This window comes from Arachis ipaensis, chromosome B09 (assembly GCF_000816755.2).
Source record: "Arachis ipaensis cultivar K30076 chromosome B09, Araip1.1, whole genome shotgun sequence".
Classification (NCBI taxonomy): Eukaryota; Viridiplantae; Streptophyta; class Magnoliopsida; order Fabales; family Fabaceae; genus Arachis; species Arachis ipaensis.
The window spans coordinates 12002895-12023712 of record NC_029793.2 but is presented as its reverse complement, the minus strand read 5'-3'; the positions used below and the strand labels follow the sequence as shown (position 1 = coordinate 12023712).

Below are 20818 nucleotides of genomic sequence, written 5' to 3'. Positions count from 1 at the left end.
GATTTAGTTCAAACACCTCACAAGTAAAAAATATATCATCATATAATTTCAAAAAACAAAATAAACGTTTAAATCAATAAATATATTTTAGCTTTAAAATTTAAGATAATAAACTCATAATTTCTATCTCAATTTAAAGAATAAAGTAGAATTATAACTTATAAAATTGTAAGGCGTAATGTAAACATGATTTGTATATTCTAAAAAAATATTTAAAAATTTTGATAGCATAAAAATTAATTTATAAAAAGTTTAGCTAATCAAACTTACAAGTTACAAACACAACTTCAAAAGAAAACATTAAATTAAATCCAATGATTCAAGAATAGCAAAAGCAATTAAGCAAAGATTTCATAACATACCAAAATTAATTAAAAAATAACAAAAGCAAATGAGCAGAGATTTTAGAATATAACAAAAATTCAATAATTCACCAACAATTATTATCTTGATATACATGTACTATATAAAACCTTAGAAGAGAGAGTTAGAAATGTTTAGTTTTTCTTTATTTTTGGCCCTTAAGCACCTTTTGACTATCAGAAAATATAAAAACTTGGAAGAAACCAGCAAAAGAGGAGAGGAGGGAGGCAAGTCATGCGAAGTCGCTGGCGGTGGAGGCGCCGAGACCGATCCACGGAGAGAGCCAGAGTCAGACAGATCGCTGCGGGAGGGAGTGGAGCTTCGAGTCTGCAGCCGTACGGAGGCAAAGCATCATTAACCAATGGAAGTCTTCGCTCAGGCGCTGGTAGGGGAGGGAAGTGCTGTTTGAATCGCAGACTGAAGCCGGGTCGGGTGGAGCTTCTGTGTTGGTTGGGTCTGGGCCAGGTTGTTGGCCCGTTGCACTGAAGCCGGGTCGGGTGGTGCTTCTGTTTGAATTGCATAATCGTACGATTTTGCGAGGTATGTTGCCATTTTGACTCCCTTGCTATAATGTGAGCATGTTAGTTAAGTGTCAGGCCGCTTGAGGAGTTGAGGTCGTTAAGATTGACATATTTTTTTACCGGATCTTTTTTAATCTTTTTCAACAATATTTTATCTTATTAATGATATTTTAATCAGATTTAAGATTTAATCTTTTTTTAAGTTTTTTAATCTTTTTTAATCTTTTTAATCTTTTAAGATTTAATCAGATTTTAGTTTCCTATTTTAATGTAGATATCTCAGTCTATTTAAAGTCTTAATCCTCACAGTTCTCTTCCATGAAATTAAAGAGCGTCAAAAAAGAAGAGTGAAAAACAATACTCACACTTCAATGGCTTCTCCTTCTCTCTCAGTTCCCTACGCTCTTCTTCCAAGCCTTCAACAAACACACCTCATTGATGATGATGATCCTATAACTGTTGACCGAAGCATCTTCAGTTTATCAGAGAAAAAGCTTTATGAATGGAAGAACATATTGAAGGGTCATGTTGGAGCATGGTGTGTTGGTTCTTCTCATGGTTGGATTATACTTTTGGATCAGAATGGAGTTCCACTTCTTCTAAACTCTTCTTCTTCCACTACCATTAACGTACCACCTCTTCCCCTTTCATTCTTGCACCCTGTCACATATTCTTACTTTGCTGAATACTTAAGGAAAACCTTCATAGTCAAAGCAATCTTGATGTGTTCTTCCTCTCCCTCAAGCTACATTCTTGCCATCATATATGGTTCCAACTACAAGATTGCTTATTGCAACTCTGCAACTTGGGTTGAGCTCTCTGATGATGAGCAATCTTATAGTGACATTGTGTTCAGCAACAACTATCTCTATGCCTTGACACAAGATGGTTCTGTTGAAGTCTGGAATATTTGTGGGCAAATTCCTAAAAGATTGATTCTTTTAACACCACCTGTGGAGGCAAATTATGAAGAGGAAAAACCATATTTAGAAAATAATTTCTCAAGAAATTTATACTTAATGGTATCTGCAGAAGAAATCTTGCTGGTGACAAGATTTATTGGGAATTTTGTGAATGATGACGGGTTGGTAATAGAAGAAGGAGATCTTTTATCATCTGAGGATACACAACCATTGATTTGTCCTTATAGAACAAAGTATTTTAGTGTTTATAAACTTGATATTGAAGACAAGAGATGGAAAAAGATGAGATCTTTACATGATAAAGTTCTGTTCTTGGGTGCTAATGAGTCTGTATCAATGGATGCTAAAGCTTGCTTAGGGTGTGAAGCAAACTCGATCTATTTCACAGATGATAGGTGGGAAGAGATGACTTTGGACTACATGTATGGTGGACATGATTGGGGTGTTTTCAATCTTCAAGAGAAATGTATTAAGAGCCTCATGCAATGTGCAAATAGGATTGATCCTCCACCAATTTGGGTAGTTCCATAGTAATTTAGAGTTTGCCATTTAGAATGATATGGTTCTTTTGTAATTGATTTTTTTTTTTTTTGTTTTTTCTGTATTTGACAATTCAAAAAATCATGTAAAGAACTTAAGATTCACTGACTGTTTTTAAGTACATATGACACATTACAATATATCTTTTTCTTTCCTCCTAGTAATCTATTCTGGTCTCTTTATGGTAGAAACCTGTGTATTATGTGGTACCGTAATCACCTTTTCTTTTTTACTTATAATTTAAAGAACATCATAAGCAAATTGAATTGAACAGTGTTAAGCATTGTGTGTCTCTTATTATTCATGCTTACAATAAATGAAGAAAACATTTGGTTTCATATATATCGGAATGGGAAAGGAAAAACTATTGTTGTTTCTTGACTAAGGTCAATGTATTATTGTTGTACTTGTATATGCAGCAATCGCAGTTGCTGATATGGTGTTCTGTTTTAACTCATCACCTTATTCGGTTATTCCACTTATATTTGGTTTTGTGTTTATGTTTTGCTGCTTTACACAGTCATGGAGTTCTATTCTTGCTACTCCTGAGAGTGTAGAGGTGAAGTTATGATTGGATAACTAAAATTACTACATAAAATATTTTTGCACTTGACAGTGGATAAAAAAGAAAAAAAAAATATTAAATCTATATTTTTTTAATTATATTTTGAATAATTTCTAGAGGTTCTTGTTATGGTGAACTGCTCTTTAGTGGATGATGTTGGATTGCGGTATCAAAAGAGTTTTGAGGGTAAAAGGAGTTTGATATTAGAAAGGAACAAACAAAGTGTAAACCTTTTAAGTTATTGATAGCTTGGATTGGGAGCTATGTATAAAGTAGCTTTGTTATCACATTATTGTTTGTGAAATCCCTCCAAATTGAATTGCCAATTTTGCTCTGAATCAAAGCTGCACTACATTAGACCAAGCTATGTTGACAGGAAAATTGAGACCATATAGGACTTTGGATTTCAATGAAGTTGTAAGCCAAAAACCACTAGCATTTATGTTGATATTTACTGTATTGCTTTATTGCTTCTTTGATTTTATTTTTATTGTTGCAGTGCTGGAATTGGGGTTCTCAATGCTGCAAGAAAAACAATCGCAAGGATGTTGGGGAATAATGAGATTGCTTATGAGAGTGCAAAGAGTCAATTTTGGGTCGTTGACGCAAAGGTATTGTGTTTCCTGGTACTTGTGGTTTAATTCTTGTTTTCCCTATTGGTATAAAATAGTTCTTTTTAGTTTTGATAATTGATGATTTATACTTATGTTACATTAATTAAATACTTACATTTTTAGTTTAGTTCTTGTATTTTAAATACTTATTTTATCATTAATTGAACTGATTACCCTGTCCAGCTGCAATCTAATAATCATTGATATGACATACATTTTAGAAGTTAATTTGTAAACATTTTAAAAGTCCAAAAATGTTTTAAAAATTCAGAAGGGAAAAAGAAAAAAACTCACTTGCTTTCTATCATGATATGCCAAAATGCATTCATGGTTGAAAAGTTTCTAATACGCCTCCTCACATAATAGGCAATCTTTTTGTCTTGAGGCATGGACAAAATTGCACAGGTCCACAGGAACCTTGTGTTAATTTTGATATTTATTCATAAGAATGGGAGAAACAGAAATTGAAATTTATACATTTTTGTCTCAGAGGCTTTGATATTATGTTATGAACCATCTCTTCCAAAACTTAAAACTGTTAGGTAGTATATCTAATGGAAAATCAAACTTATTTAACCCTATTTTATTGTATATATTTAATGAGTTATTATTTATTCAAATGTCCTGTAAATGACTTGTTATTTAAAACAATTGATATCATTAAATATACATACTTGTTTTGCCTTTTTCACAATGAAAGCATTTTATTCTTTTATCACACTGGCTTGCTTTAGATTCCGGTTTTGATTAGTCAATGATTCACTGTTTTTCATCTTAAACATCACCTCACTTTCCCTGTTTTAGCACTTTTGAAGATGTCAAAAAATATTAGCCCGTAAAATTTTAAGTTTTTAACTAGAGTTAGATTTTTGGCAGGTTTTTATGGATTACAATGTCTTATTCAGTTTGCTTATTGTTTTTACCAAATATAGGGGTTAATCACTGAAGGACGGGAAAATATTGATCCAGATGCCCTACCTTTTGCAAGAAATTTGAAAGAAATGGATCGTCAAGGACTCAGGGAAGGAGCAAGACTTGTGGAAGTGGTTTGTGAAAATTATCTCTTTACTTGATTTACCAATTTTGAAAATCAGTAATCACAATATGAGATTGATCAATGTAATAATATTGACAGTTTTTCCCTCTAGAATGTCGAGACTAGTTTCACTCAGTTTTTGCCCTGTTTAAGTAAAGAGGGCAATTCGGTCAATTTCCGAATTTCAAGTTCCAATCTTTCAATGCTTCATATATTTTTTTTTCTTGTGTGTATTGTTTGCGCAGCTGAGTGTTAAAGTCGTTATCTTTCTTCTCAATTTTGATTTTTGAATGCATGGTTCATTGCAGAGGTTCCTCTTTGTTTGATTTGATATTCCTCTTTTGCATTCTCTGCTTCTGAGAGGTGAGTTTTTGAATAACTGTTTCTCTTTTTTATTAATCTCAAACGGGTTTTCAAATTCAGATTGTTTCTGGCAGCTGGTTTCATTGGATTCTCTCTGTCTGTCTCTTAATCCCAATTCAACCATTTTATTCAATTTCAAAAAGATTGTAACTTTGTTTCTGTGTTTCTCATGGTGCATGTGGGTTCTTATACCAGCTAATTTAGCTCTGAACTTGATTGTATTAGGTGAACTTCTGAAAGCTCAATTTTATATTTTTCGACATTAAGCAGTGCGAATTTCACATTAGATCATCAATTCTTTTTTAAAAATAAAAAGTTGTGTGCAGCATTGCTCTGAAAGTTTGTGGGTTTCTCAAAACTGGGTGATCTTTGTCTTTTCCTTTTTTTCCCCCTCAATGGTCTTTGTGGTGCATGCATAGAAAGAAGTTAGTTATTTGTTTTGATTTCCTCCGTTTTTGATTCAGACAAATCTCTGGTTTTCCCCTCTTTGGTTTGTGTTGTTCTTTCTTGGTCCCATCACGATGATCATGGAGCTGATGGTGGAATGTTATTCATGGAGATTTGAGCTCAAAAGACCAAAACGTCTTCATCCTCATGCATCACACCGGTGGTGCCCACACAGCTTCCACTGAGACCATCCGTAATGCCTTCCAAATTGAATTCCAAAACATCTCAACACAAGAAAGAACTTTTGGATTGAAAATTCATATTTTAAATTTAAAATTTTTAATCCAAAACAAACTTTTAGATAGATTTAAGAAATTTTAGTTTGCATATTGGAAGCATAAAACTGCATAGTTACTCTACATTTTTAAACGCGGATAGACTGACTCTACAAAGACTGACTTCACATTTCTAGAAGCGAATAGACTGACTCCACAACAACTTGGAATTGGCCCTGATAATTTGTTATTTGAAAGATCCAATATCTTTAGAAAATCAAGCTTGCATATTGTAGTAGGGATATTACCACTAAATAGGTTGGATCGTAATTGGAGTGTAATTATATTTTGTCCCACCCAATTTGATATAGCTCCTGAAAAATTATTTTCACCTAAATTAAGAATTCGAAACTTTTCACAAATTTTTAATGAAACGGGCACTTCTTTAGATAATCTATTATTGAATAAACTAAATGAAACTAGGTTGGACAAAATATTAATTGAGTAGAGAATTTGGCCTCTAAAATTATTGCCTTCCAAGTTAATATATTCCGATGATTTTCAATGAATCCAATAATTTGGAATCTCTCTTGATAATAGATTATGAGAGAGATCCAAATATTTCAAATCATTTTTTTCTTTTGTCTTGCGACATAAAAAATGAGAAATGGTTCTAGACAAAGAGTTGTAGGATAAATCCAAAAGAGTGACATTTGGAGATATTTGAGGCACATTACCTCTGAAATTATTGCTACTTAGCATGAATAGTTTAGAATGAAATAACGCATTCGAAATACTGCAATTGATTGAACTATTTTGCAAAACAAGATACTCAACTTGATCAGAAAAAAATTTTCAGAACTTTTCACTTGGTTCTAATGGGGTTCTTGAATTCAAAATGTTTAAAAGTGGCAGCGAGTCCTGTCTATATATCCATGAAGGAAGTTTGGGCCTCACAGCATCCAATATCAAAGTTTGGAGTTGAAAAGGAGGAATTCATTGAGAATCAAAGTTAAACAACAATAATTCTGAGCCAAATCCTAAATATTCTAGGTTTGAAAAGGAGTGAAAAAAATTTTCAGAAATATTGCCAGTAAATAAATTTGATTAAAGTGATAAACAAGTTAAAGATGACAATTTTTTTAAACCTGTAGGAAAATGACCTGAAAATAAATTTCTAGGAAGATACAGGATTTTTAATTTCTCAAGTTGACCCACCCAATTTGAAATGGATCTATTGAAATCATTGTCATCCAAAAAAAAAAAGGAATTAAGGCTTTGAAAGTGTGGAAATGTTTGAAGAAGTTGGCCTTGCAATGAATATTTTAAGAGAAAAATAACTAATATACCAGAACTGAAATTGAAAATCCAGTTTGGTAACTTAGCTGGAACAAAATCATTGTTGGAAAGATCAAAAACGTCAAGTGCAGTAAAATTGGCGTATTGCAGGGATGGATAAATGTCCCGAAGTCCGCAATACTCCAAATATAACTCTGAAATAGAAGGAAGCAATCTAACTAACTGAAGCCAATTAGTTTCATCTTAAAGATTAATTCCAGTGAGGTCCTGATACTGCAGAAAGGAAAGATTAGAAATCCAATGAAGCATATGATCAGCTTTAAGATTGCCATTATCTGACAAATCAAGGTAGTAGAGGTTGTTGGAAGAGTTTTCCCCCTGACTATGATAATGGATGATGCTGATGTCATTGTTGCCCAACTCCAAAAAACTTAGAAATTGAAGCTCAAATAAAGAAGAGATGTTGAGCTCACCTGTTAGGCAATGCAGTTTGTTAACATCATTACCATAAACATTGTTTTTGTCCTTCTCATCACAAGGAAGGACTTTTGGATTACACATGGCTCTACAAAATAATATAAAAAAAACAAAAGGATTTGAATATAGTATTGAAAGTTCATGTTTTAGATTTAAAATTTTCAATCTAAAACAAACTTTAGATAGATTTGAAAAATTTTTGTTTGCATATTAAAAATCTGAAATATGGGGATATATATAGCAAATTTGGAAGCGTAAAAGTGCTAAAACTGCATAGTTACTCCACATTTCTAAACACGGATAGACTGACTCCACAAAGATTGACTCCACATTTCTAGAAGAGAATAAACTGACTCCACAACAACTTGGAATTGGCCATGATAATTTGTTATTTGAAAGATTCAATATCTTGAGAAAATCAAGCTTTCATATTGTAGTGTGGATATTACCACTAAATAGGTTGGATCGTAATTGGAGCACAATTATATTTTGTCCCACCCAATTTGATATAGCTCCTGAAAACTTATTTTCACCTAAATTAAGAATTCGAAGCTTTTCACAAATTTTTAATTGAACAGGCACTTCTCCAGATAATCTATTATTGAATAGACTAAATGAAACTAGGTTGGACAAAATACTTATTGAGTAGGAAATTTGGCCTCTAAAATTATTGCCTTCCAGGTTAATATATTCCGATGATTTTCAATGAATCCAATAATTTAGAATCTCTCCTGATAATAGATTATGAGAGAGATCCAAATATTTCAAATTATTTTTTGCTTTTCTCTTGCGACATAAGAAATGAGAAATGGATCCAGACAAAGAGTTGTAGGATAAATCCAAAAGAGTGACATTTGGGAATATTCGAGGCACATTACCTCTAAGATTATTGCTACTTAGCATGAATACTTTAGAATGAAATAACACATTCGAAATACTGCCATTGATTGAACCATTTTGGAAAATAAGATATTCAACTTGATCAAAAATAAATTTTCAGAACTTTTCACTTGGTTCTAGTGGGATTCTTGAGTTCAAAATGTTTAAAAGTGGCAGCGAATTTTGTCAATATATCCATGAAGGAAGTTTGGGCCTCACAGCATCCAAGATCAAAGTTAGGAGTTGAAAAGGAGGAATCCATTGAGGATCAAAGTCGAACAACAATGATTGTGAGCCAAAAGCTAAATATTCTAGGTTTGAAAAGGCGTGAAAAAATTTTTCAAAAATATTTCCAGTAAAAGAATTTGATTCAAGTGATAAACAAGTCAAAGATGATAAATTTTTTTAACCTGTAGGAAAAGGACCTGAAAATAAATTTCTAGGAAGATACATGTTTTTTAGTTTCTCAAGTTGACCCACCCAATTTGAAATGGATCCATTGAGATCATTATCATCCAAAAATAGGGAATCAAGGCTTTGAAAGTGTAGAAATGTTTGAGGAAGTTGGCATTGCAATTAATTTTTTGAAAGGAAAATAGCTGATATACCAAAACTGAAATTGAAAATCCAGTTTGGTAACTTAGCTGGAATAAAATCATTGTTGAAAAGATCAAAGACGTCAAGTGCAGTAAAATTGGCGTATTGCAGGGATGGATAAATGTCCCGAAGTCCGTAATACTCCAAATATAACTCTGAAAGAGAAGGAAGTAATGTAACTAACTGAAGCCAATTAGTTTCCTCTTGAAGTTTAATTCCTGTGAGGTCCAGATACTGCAGAAAGGAAAGATTAAAAATCCAATGAAGCATATGATCAGCTTTAAGATTGCCATTATCTAACAAATCAAGGTGGTGGAGGTTGTTGGAAGAGTTTCCACCCTGACCATGATAATGGATAATGCTGAAATTATTGTTGCCCAACTCTAAAAAACCTAGAAATTGAAGCTCAAACAAAGAAGAGATGTTGAGCTCACCTGTTAGGCAATGCAGTTTGTTAACATCATTACTGAAGGATTACCATGTGTTCATAACACGCAGCGGAAGAAAAGAAAGTAATTATTAAAGATCTATTTTGTGCTTAAACTTTTATTCCAATAATAAATATATAGTAGATCAGATCTAAATACTTGAGTACGCTAGTAAAAATCTTTTTCTCCTTCGATGGTACGAAGGCGCTATGCGTATCCACACCAAAATCAACCTTTGCCGTCAACTCTTTGACCAATGGCCATCTGATATAAATTGAGAAACCTCTTGCAACTCTTTGCATGCCATAAAATTCTTCTCCAAGAATTAGGCTCACATACATTTATGTGTGTAGAGGTAAAGGAATAAAACTCTTGTTATTCTCTCGTCTGTCATTCCTTTACTCTTGGCATACATATATATAGTATGAGATTTGTTACTGATTTTAAATTTGAATCTTAATTCAAATTTAAATCATATCTTGAAATTCTAAATCTGAATCCTTCAAATTTATGAATCATATCATAACTCAATTTGAAAACAGAATCAGTTAGAATCTCATCCAAATTTAGAAATAGAATAACTAATTATTCTCAAATCTCATTTAATATTCTCAATCATCATACTATTATTATATTTTTGGTGCTATCAAAGAATATAATAATATTCCATTTGAATTAATATAATTATTTATTTGATCAAATCAAAATAATAATTAAATAATTCTACAGCAAAGATTAGAACACTCGTTAGTGTGTGACCCCATAGGTTCAATACTAAGCGGATAGTAAATTAGTCATACTAAATTTACTAATCAAGGTTGGCATCTAGCAACACTCCTCAACGACCCGATAGTATGAAGTAATATATTTTTACTAAGAACCTTAGAAGAACAAAGTATAATTCCTTCTATCTTTCCAGCTCTTGGTTAACCTTTAGAGTATGGTTTAATTGTCAAACTCTAACTTGTTACCATTATTATAATGAACTGTGAATAAACTAAGAAACTCATTTCTTCATTCATTCAATCCCCTTGGACAAGATTTTATTCATCTCAGTCATCATAATCAGAGCTCAAACTCTTTACCGAGAGTTGACGGATTTCTTATTGACTAATCATTAATTCTACAAGTATTTAAATCATACTCAATATCCATTCAACTAGCACCCTAGGGTATTAGGTGTCCGGAATCAAAGTATAATAAATACATTGTTAATTACTATGACAGTCGCAGGTCAAAGGAAACTCTATTACTATGTTCATCTTGAGAATATCCTATTAACAAATATGCGGTAATTATAACCATTAGGAATTCTCAGAGTGAGTCAGTTCAATGGTCATATCTCTATATGCACCATTTTTCTCGATCATAAGTATTTTTATTTTGTTTATATATTAAAATAACTATTATTTTCAAATTTTAATAATTTATTAATTAGTTTATATCTTTTATACTATTATATACTACAAGTATTTATTAAAAAATAATATTAATAGATATTATATAATTATAAAAAAATAAGTGAGTTTATCATTATTGTTAAATAAAAATATAATTAATTTAAGAAGGAGTGAATTTATAATTAAAATTAAAATAAATTAAATAAAAGTAAACTATTTGATAGAAGATATCTATATGTATTATAATTTGCATATGTTTTAATCGAAAACATAATGGTCTGGTGGTTGTGGAGCATTTTGGTTTCCTTGAGGACAAGGGTTCGAACCCTACCTCAAGCATTTTGGAAATATTTTCTTCCAAACGGTTCGGTCAGACCACCTCACCGGTTTTGACCGGTTCGCACCGGTTTTGACCGGTTCGTACCGGTTCACACCGAGTTTGACCGGTTCAATTCCTTGTGCGGTTCAAACACTGGACCGGACCGGTATAAGGTCCGGTTCACCGGTTTTCCGGTCGAACCGGCCGGTCCGGTCCGGTTTTTACAACTATGATTACCATAAACAGGATAAATTTGATGACAAGTAAGACTGAGCCCCGTGACTTTGCTAGTAGTGTTGTCACAATGTACTGCTCTCCATTGGCAACAATCTTTTCTTCCAATGGACCATAAAAAAGTATTTCGGAGGGATCAATAGCTCCATGTTTGAACATGGTTAATGTGTTTTTGTCCTTCTCATCACAAGGAAGGACTTTTGGATTACACATGGCTCTACATAACAATAATAAAAACGGAAGTGGACCGCACACAAAACTTACACGGGCTTCTCGTCGTAAACGCCGCCCATATACTACGAAAACTAAATTATGAACCCTGCGAGGTGGACGTTAAGAATGTAATGTCTATCTTCCTCGTAGATTATGAAACAACTGACTACCTTAGCTTACTCCCCCACTTTGTACGGGCTGACCCTCCTTCCCCCACCCTTTTACAATTTATAGAAACTTGGGAGGACTTTATAACAACCACCCATACGGAATTCCTTTCAAATATTTTGGGGACCCCATTTTTCTAGTTTTCGCGCATTAAGCTCATGAATACGTTTTTTGCTAATATGATGGCCGGTCATAGTTCAGTAAAGATTTTAAGTGGGTCCTCTTGGACTATGCTATGTATGAATGATCTTTTCTATTTCATAGGAGATCTTGGTCCTTTATTTATAATTCTTGCATTAACCGGTCTGGAATTAGGTGTAGCTATATCACAAGCTCATGTTTCTATGATCTCAATCTGTATTTACTTGAATGATGCTATAAATCTCCATCAAACTTTCTTGTAATTTATAATTGAACAAAAGCGAGGAGCGAACTGCGCCCCAAACTTCATTTGTCTTCGCCATCATGACATGGAATTATGGGCTGTTGGAGGAAGGTGTCCAATTCCGGAGCAATCGACTACAGCAACGATTCCCTCTTATTGGTAAAGTTTTCAGTCTCTATCGAGAGAGAGAGTCAAGGGTAAGATAAGGCAAGTGTAGGATTGTAAAAGCCGTTTCAAGACAGGTCTATCTCTGAAAATGGAGTGCACTGTCGCCGTTGAGCTTTGTGAGAAAGTAGAACCTCCGCTACATCCTGAGAACAATGGATCGACGAAGAAGGTGAAGATAAGAACTGAAAACAAAAATATTTGAATATAGTATAGAAAATTCATGTTTTAGATTTAAAATTTTCAATCCAAAACAAACTTTCAGATAGATTTGAGAAATTTTAGTTTGCATATTGGAAATCTGAAATATAGGGATATATATAGCAAATTTGGAAGCGTAAAAGTGCTAAAACTGCATAGTTACTCCCCATTTCTAAACACTGATAGACTGACTCTACAAAGACTGACTCCACATTTCTAGAAGTGAATAGACTGACTCCACAACAACTTGGAATCGGCCGTGATAATTTGTTATTTGAAAGATCTAATAACTTTAGAAAATCAAGCTTGCATATTGTAGTGGGGATATTACTACTAGATAGGTTAGATCGTAATTGGAGGGGAGTTATATTTTGTCCCACCCAATTTAATATAGCTCCTGAAAACTTATTTTCACCTAAATTAAGAATTCGAAGTTTTTCACAAATTTTTAATGAAACAGGCACTTCTCCAGATAATCTATAATTGAATAGACTAAATGAAACTAGGTTGGACAAAATACTTATTGAGTAGGGAATTTGGCCTCTAAAATTATTGCCTTCCAAGTTAATATATTTCGATGATTTCCAATGAATCCAACAATTTGGAATCTCTCCTGATAATAGATTTTGAGATAGATCAAAAGAGTTCAAATGATTTTTTTTCTTTTGTCTTGCGACATAATAAATGACAAATGGATCCAGACAAAGAGTTGTAGGATAAATCCAAAAGAGTGACATTTGGGGATATTCGAGGCACATTACCTCTAAAATTATTGCTACTTAGCATGAATACTTTAGAATGAAATAACACATTCGAAATACTGCCGTTGATTGAACTAGTTTGGAAAACAAGATATTCAACTTGATCAGAAATAAATTTCCAGAACTTTTCACTTGGTTCTAGTGGGATTCTTGAGTTCAAAATGTTTAAAAGTGGTAGCGAGCCCTGTCTATATTTCCTTGAAGGAAGTTTGGGCCTTACAACATCCAATATCAAAGTTTGGAGTTGAAAATGAGGAATCCATTGGGGATCAAAGTCGAACAACAATGATTGTGAGCCAAAACCTAAATGTTCTAGGTTTGAAAAGGTGTGAAAAAAATTTTCAAAAATATTTCCAGAAATTGATTCAAGTGATAAACAAGTCAAAGATGACAAAGTTCAAAACTTGTAGGAAAAGGATCTGAAAACGAATTTCTAGGAAGATACAGATTTTTTAGTTTCTCAAGTTGACCCATCCAATTTGGAATGGATCCATTGAGATCATTGTCATCCAAAAATAAGGAATCAAGGCTTTGAAAGTGTGGAAATAATAATAAAAACGGAAGTGGACCGCACACAAAACTTACACGGGCTTCTCGTCGTAAACGCCGCCCATATACTACGAAAACTAAATTATGAACCCTGCGAGGTGGACGTTAAGAATGTAATGTCTATCTTCCTCGTAGATTATGAAACAACTGACTACCTTAGCTTACTCCCCCACTTTGTACGGGCTGACCCTCCTTCCCCCACCCTTTTACAATTTATAGAAACTTGGGAGGACTTTATAACAACCACCCATACGGAATTCCTTTCAAATATTTTGGGGACCCCATTTTTCTAGTTTTCGCGCATTAAGCTCATGAATACGTTTTTTGCTAATATGATGGCCGGTCATAGTTCAGTAAAGATTTTAAGTGGGTCCTCTTGGACTATGCTATGTATGAATGATCTTTTCTATTTCATAGGAGATCTTGGTCCTTTATTTATAATTCTTGCATTAACCGGTCTGGAATTAGGTGTAGCTATATCACAAGCTCATGTTTCTATGATCTCAATCTGTATTTACTTGAATGATGCTATAAATCTCCATCAAACTTTCTTGTAATTTATAATTGAACAAAAGCGAGGAGCGAACTGCGCCCCAAACTTCATTTGTCTTCGCCATCATGACATGGAATTATGGGCTGTTGGAGGAAGGTGTCCAATTCCGGAGCAATCGACTACAGCAACGATTCCCTCTTATTGGTAAAGTTTTCAGTCTCTATCGAGAGAGAGAGTCAAGGGTAAGATAAGGCAAGTGTAGGATTGTAAAAGCCGTTTCAAGACAGGTCTATCTCTGAAAATGGAGTGCACTGTCGCCGTTGAGCTTTGTGAGAAAGTAGAACCTCCGCTACATCCTGAGAACAATGGATCGACGAAGAAGGTGAAGATAAGAACTGAAAACAAAAATATTTGAATATAGTATAGAAAATTCATGTTTTAGATTTAAAATTTTCAATCCAAAACAAACTTTCAGATAGATTTGAGAAATTTTAGTTTGCATATTGGAAATCTGAAATATAGGGATATATATAGCAAATTTGGAAGCGTAAAAGTGCTAAAACTGCATAGTTACTCCCCATTTCTAAACACTGATAGACTGACTCTACAAAGACTGACTCCACATTTCTAGAAGTGAATAGACTGACTCCACAACAACTTGGAATCGGCCGTGATAATTTGTTATTTGAAAGATCTAATAACTTTAGAAAATCAAGCTTGCATATTGTAGTGGGGATATTACTACTAGATAGGTTAGATCGTAATTGGAGGGGAGTTATATTTTGTCCCACCCAATTTAATATAGCTCCTGAAAACTTATTTTCACCTAAATTAAGAATTCGAAGTTTTTCACAAATTTTTAATGAAACAGGCACTTCTCCAGATAATCTATAATTGAATAGACTAAATGAAACTAGGTTGGACAAAATACTTATTGAGTAGGGAATTTGGCCTCTAAAATTATTGCCTTCCAAGTTAATATATTTCGATGATTTCCAATGAATCCAACAATTTGGAATCTCTCCTGATAATAGATTTTGAGATAGATCAAAAGAGTTCAAATGATTTTTTTTCTTTTGTCTTGCGACATAATAAATGACAAATGGATCCAGACAAAGAGTTGTAGGATAAATCCAAAAGAGTGACATTTGGGGATATTCGAGGCACATTACCTCTAAAATTATTGCTACTTAGCATGAATACTTTAGAATGAAATAACACATTCGAAATACTGCCGTTGATTGAACTAGTTTGGAAAACAAGATATTCAACTTGATCAGAAATAAATTTCCAGAACTTTTCACTTGGTTCTAGTGGGATTCTTGAGTTCAAAATGTTTAAAAGTGGTAGCGAGCCCTGTCTATATTTCCTTGAAGGAAGTTTGGGCCTTACAACATCCAATATCAAAGTTTGGAGTTGAAAATGAGGAATCCATTGGGGATCAAAGTCGAACAACAATGATTGTGAGCCAAAACCTAAATGTTCTAGGTTTGAAAAGGTGTGAAAAAAATTTTCAAAAATATTTCCAGAAATTGATTCAAGTGATAAACAAGTCAAAGATGACAAATTTTTTAAACTTGTAGGAAAAGGACCTGAAAATAAATTTCTAGAAAGATACAGGTTTTTTTGTATCTCAAGTTAACCCACCCAATTTGGAGTGGATCCATTGAGATCATTGTCATCCAAAAATAAGGAATCAAGGCTTTGAAAGTGTGGAAATGTTTGAGGAAGTTGGCATTGCAATGAAGTTTTTGAGAGAAAAATAGTTGATATACCAAAACTGAAATTGAAAATCCAGGTTGGTAACTTAGCTGGAATAAAATCATTGTTGGAAAGATCAAGGACGTCAAGTGCAGTAAAATTGGCGTATTGCAGGGATGGATAAATTTTTCGAAGTCCGTAATACTCCAAATATAACTCTGAAATAGAAGGAAGCAATGTAACTAACTGAAGCCAATTAGTTTCCTCTTGAAGATTAATGCCAGTAAGATCCTGATACTGCAGAGAGGAAAGATTAGAAATCCAATGAAGCATATGATCAGCTTTATGATTGCCATTATCTGAAAAATCAAGATAGTGGAGGTTGTTGGAAGAGTTTCCACCCTGACCATGATAATGGATGTTGCTGAAGTTATTGTTGCCCAACTCTAAAAAAGATAGAAATTGAAGCTCAAACAAAGAAGAGATATTGAGCTCACCTGTTAGGCAATGCAGTTTGTTAATATCATTACCATAAACAGGATAAATTTGAGGACAAGTAAGACTGAGCCCCGTGTCTTTGCCAGTAGTGTTGTCACATTGGACACCTCTACATTGGCAACAATTTTTTTTTTCAACGGACCATAAAAAAGTATTTCGGAGGGATCAATAGCTCCCTGTTTGAACATGATTAATGTGTTTTTGTCCTTCTCATCACAAGGAAGGACTTTTGGATTACACATGGCTCTACATAATAATAATAAAAAAAACAAAAGGATTTGAATATAGTATTGAAAATTCATGTTTTAGATTTAAAATTTTCAATCCAAAACAAACTTTCAGATAGATTTGAAAAATTTTGGTTTGCATATTGAAAATCTGAAATATAGGGATATATGTAGCAAATTTGGAAGCGTAAAAGTACTAAAACTGTGTAGTTACTCCACATTTCTAAACGCGGATAGACTGACTCCACATTTCTAGAAGCGAATAGACTGACTCCACAACAACTTGGAATTGGCCCTAATAATTTGTTATTTGAAAGATCTAATATCTTGAGAAAATCAAGCTTGCATATTGTAGTGGGGATATTACCATTAGATAGGTTGGATCGTAATTGGAGCGCAGTTATATTTTGTCCCACCCAATTTGATATAGCTCCTGAAAACTTATTTTCACCTAAATTAAGAATTTGAAGCTTTTCACAAATTTTTAATGAAACAGGCACTTCCCCAGATAATCTATTATTGAATAGACTAAATGAAACTAGGTTGGACAAAATACTTATTGAGTAGGGAATTTGGCCTCTAAAATTATTGCCTTCCAAGTTAATATATTTCGATGATTTCCAACGAATCCAACAATTTGGAATCTCTCCTGATCATAGATTTTGAGATAGATCAAAATAGTTCAAATTATTTTTTTTCTTTTGTCTTGCGACATAATAAATGACAAATGGATCCAGACAAAGAGTTGTAGGATAAATCCAAAAGAGTGACATTTGGGGATATTCGAGACACATTACCTCTGAAATTATTGCTACATAGCATGAATACTTTAGAATGAAATAACACATTCGAAATACTGCCGTTGATTGAACTATTTTGGAAAACAAGATATTCAACTTGATCAAAAATAAATTTCCAGAACTTTTCACTTGGTTCTAGTGGAATTCTTGAGTTCAAAATGTTTAAAAGTGGCAGCGAGCCCTGTCTATATTTCCCTGAAGGAAATTTGTGCCTTACAGCATCCAATATCAAAGTTTGGAGTTGAAAAGGAGGAATCCATTAAGGATCAAATTCGAACAACAATGATTGTGAGCCAAAACCTAAATAGTCTAGGTTTGAAATAAATTTTCAAAAATATTTCCAGTAAAATAATTTGATTCAAGTGATAAACAAGTCAAAGATGACAAATTTTTTAAACTTGTAGGAAAAAGACCTGAAAATGAATTTCTAGTAAGATACAGGTTTTTTTGTATCTCAAGTTACCCCACCCAATTTGGAGTGGATCCATTGAGATCATTCTCATCCAAAAACAAGGAATCAAGGCTTTGAAAGTGTGGAAAAGTTTGAGGAAGTTGGCATTGCAATGAAGTTTTTGAGAGGAAAATAGCTGATATACCAGAACTGAAATTGAAAATCCAGGTTGGTAACTTAGCTGGAACAAAAAATTTGTTGGAAAGATCAAGGACGTCAAATGTAACACCCTAATATTCAAATCCTTATGCTCGAGTCATAAGTCAATGATATTACGGTGGTACGACTCTCAGGTGGATTTTTAATAAATAAATATAGGTAATTTCGAAAGGAGTATTAATCGAGAAGCCTGAAAAGAGTAGAAATAAAATCGCGAAGACGTATCTCTCACGTTTCGACAACAAAAGATAAACCGTGAAGCCGAAAGCGTCAGCCACGCATACGCGTGGGTGCTCTTGCGCCCCAGGCACAAAACTGGCACAACTCTCGGGAAAATAGCTGGGCATTTAGTGCAGCGCATCGATGTGCCCGCGCACACCACGCGCACGCGTGGATAGTGCCTTCTTGAAGAACGACGCGTACGCGCCAAGTGCGCCTACGCTGGAGGGTCATTCTGCTAAAAATTTTCTAAGTTAAAAGCTGCAGAATTTACAGATTCAACCCCCAATCTTCCGACGGACATAACTTTCTCATTTTAACATTTCTTAGTCTTATTTACCCATAATCAATTTCCTCAGTTGTAGTACCAGATAGATCTCAGCTGGTACTGCCGGTCAAAATTCCACTGCGCACTTTTACGCAGAAAACTATATTTTCCGACTCGGAAAAATTCACTGAATCCAAATATCATATTTAAATTATCAAATTCCAATTGCCAAATCTTCCAACCATATTCGCTCCTATTTAACTTATTATTTACTAAATTTTGGTTAGACCGGGTATTACATCAAATGCAGTAAAATTGGCGTATTGCAGGGATGGTAAATGTCCCGAAGTCCACAATACTCTAAATATAACTCAGAAAGAGAAGGAAGCAATGTAACTAACTGAAGCAAATTAGTTTCCTCTTGAAGATTTAATGCCAGTGAGGTCCTGATACTGCAGAGATGAAAGATTAGAAATCCAATGAAGCATATGATCAGCTTTAAGATTGCCATTATTTGACAAATAAAGGTGGTGGAGGTTGTTGGAAGAGTTTCCACCCTGACCATGATAATGGATGAAGCTGAAGTCATTGTTGCAAACTCCAAAAAACATAGAAATTGAAGCTCAAACAAAGAAGAGATGTTGAGCTCACCTGTTAGGCAATGCAGTCTGTTAACATCATTACCATAAACAGGATAAATTTGAGGACAAGTAAGACTGAGCCCTGTGTCTTTACTAGTAGTGTTGTCACATTAGACTCCTCTACATTGGCAACAAACTTACAGATAGATTTGAGAAATTTTAGTTTGCATATTGAAAATCTAACATATGGGGATATATATAACAAATTTGGAAGCGTAAAAGTGCTAAAACTGCATAGTTACTCCACATTTCTACACGTGGATAGACTTACTCCACAAAGACTGACTCCACATTTCTAGAAGCGAATAGATTGACTCAACAACAACTTGGAATTGGCCCTGATAATTTGTTATTTGAAAGATCCAATATCTTGAGAAAATCAAGCTTGCATATTGTAGTGGGGATATTACCCCTAAATAGGTTGGATCGTAATTGGAGCGCAATTATTTTTTGTCCCACCAAATTTGATATAGCTCCTAAAAACTTATTTTCACCTAAATTAAGAATTCAAAGCTTTTCACAAATTTTTAATTAAACAGGCACTTCTCCAGAAAATCTATTATTGAATAGACTAAATGAAACTAGGTTGGACAAAATACTTATTGAGTAGGGAATTTGGCCTTTAAAATTATTGCCTTCCAAGTTAATATAGTACGATGATTTCCAAAGAATCCAACAATTTGGAATCTCTCCTGATAATAGATTATGAGAGAGATCCAAATATTTTAAATTATTTTTTTCTTTTGTCTTGCGACATAAGAAATGAGAAATGGATCCATACAAAGAGTTGTAGGATAAATCCAAAATAGTGACATTTTGGGATATGCGAGGCACATTACATATGAAATTATTGCTACTTAGTATGAATACTTTAGAATGAAATAACACATTTGAAATACTGCCATTGATTGAACTATTTTTTGAAACAAGATACTCAACTTGATTAGAAATAAATTTTCAGAACTTTTCACTTGGTTCTAATGGAATCTTGAGTTAAAGATTAGAAAGGAGAGACGTCATAGTCCTGGAGTGACCGTAATTAGAAGTTCTCCTTTGATTAACCGAAGTCAATCAATGTAACGAAGGAAGAGAAAGTCTCAATATAAACCTCATAACGCCTGAAGCCCTGTAAATAGGTAGGGACGTTATACGGTTAAAATGACGTAAACTGCGGGAATTAGAAAGGTTGTTACTAAAACAAGGTCGATTCAATGGTTGGACCTAAAAGTTAAAGTCAAGACCATATAGTTGATAAAAGGAGAGTTTTTGAAGTAACGTTACGGTTGAAGGAGTTTGTAAAGATGTCAAAGTTGGACTAAGGAACAAAAACCTACTGTTACTAGAGTTACCTAGGTAAGGTTTAACCCACCCAATTGAACTCTATGTTTTTTTGGACATAGAAGGATCTTTAAGTAAAAATCCAGGAAAAGGATGTTCAAATTTTTTAAACAGTAGAAACTGAACAAATAGTGAACTTAGTTTAAGAAAATGACCTATATAAAGACTTTTAAAAAAAGTGTGGAAAAGTTTGGATCTTATAAATCCAAAACCGAGTGTTAGTAACAACAAGTTGAAACTAGGAGTTACCTAAGGAGGAAAAGTTGAGGTTTGAAACTACAACCTACGACACTCCGAGTTTGAAGGTAGTGCCTATATATCTGTCCTGAGTGACGGTTAAAATTTGTAAAACTTGAGTTCT

The 20818-nt window shown here is 33.6% G+C and overlaps 1 protein-coding gene across 3 annotated transcripts; it reads left to right on the top strand.

The window, feature by feature from the left end:
- LOC107616731 (F-box protein SKIP23) lies at positions 435-4574 on the top strand. 3 transcript variants are annotated; one of them, XR_002353922.1, is made up of 3 exons: positions 491-903; positions 3412-3523; positions 4459-4574. XR_002353922.1 is itself a non-coding variant. In XM_021111366.1 (2 exons), exon 2 carries the CDS (start codon positions 1256-1258, stop codon positions 2336-2338), a length of 1083 nt encoding a protein of 360 aa, XP_020967025.1. In that variant the 5' UTR covers positions 435-903; positions 1194-1255; the 3' UTR covers positions 2339-2513. The 3 variants fall into 3 exon arrangements, 2 of the variants coding, with proteins under 2 accessions (XP_020967025.1, XP_016174151.1); XM_021111366.1 differs by lacking the exons at positions 3412-3523; positions 4459-4574 and adding an exon at positions 1194-2513 and having other exon boundaries at positions 435-903; XM_016318665.2 differs by lacking the exons at positions 3412-3523; positions 4459-4574 and adding an exon at positions 1159-2513 and having other exon boundaries at positions 436-903.

Bases quoted from the DNA above. Each gene is read 5' to 3' on its own strand.
- LOC107616731 (XM_021111366.1), top strand. From the start codon at position 1,256: ATGGCTTCTCCTTCTCTCTCAGTTCCCTACGCTCTTCTTCCAAGCCTT.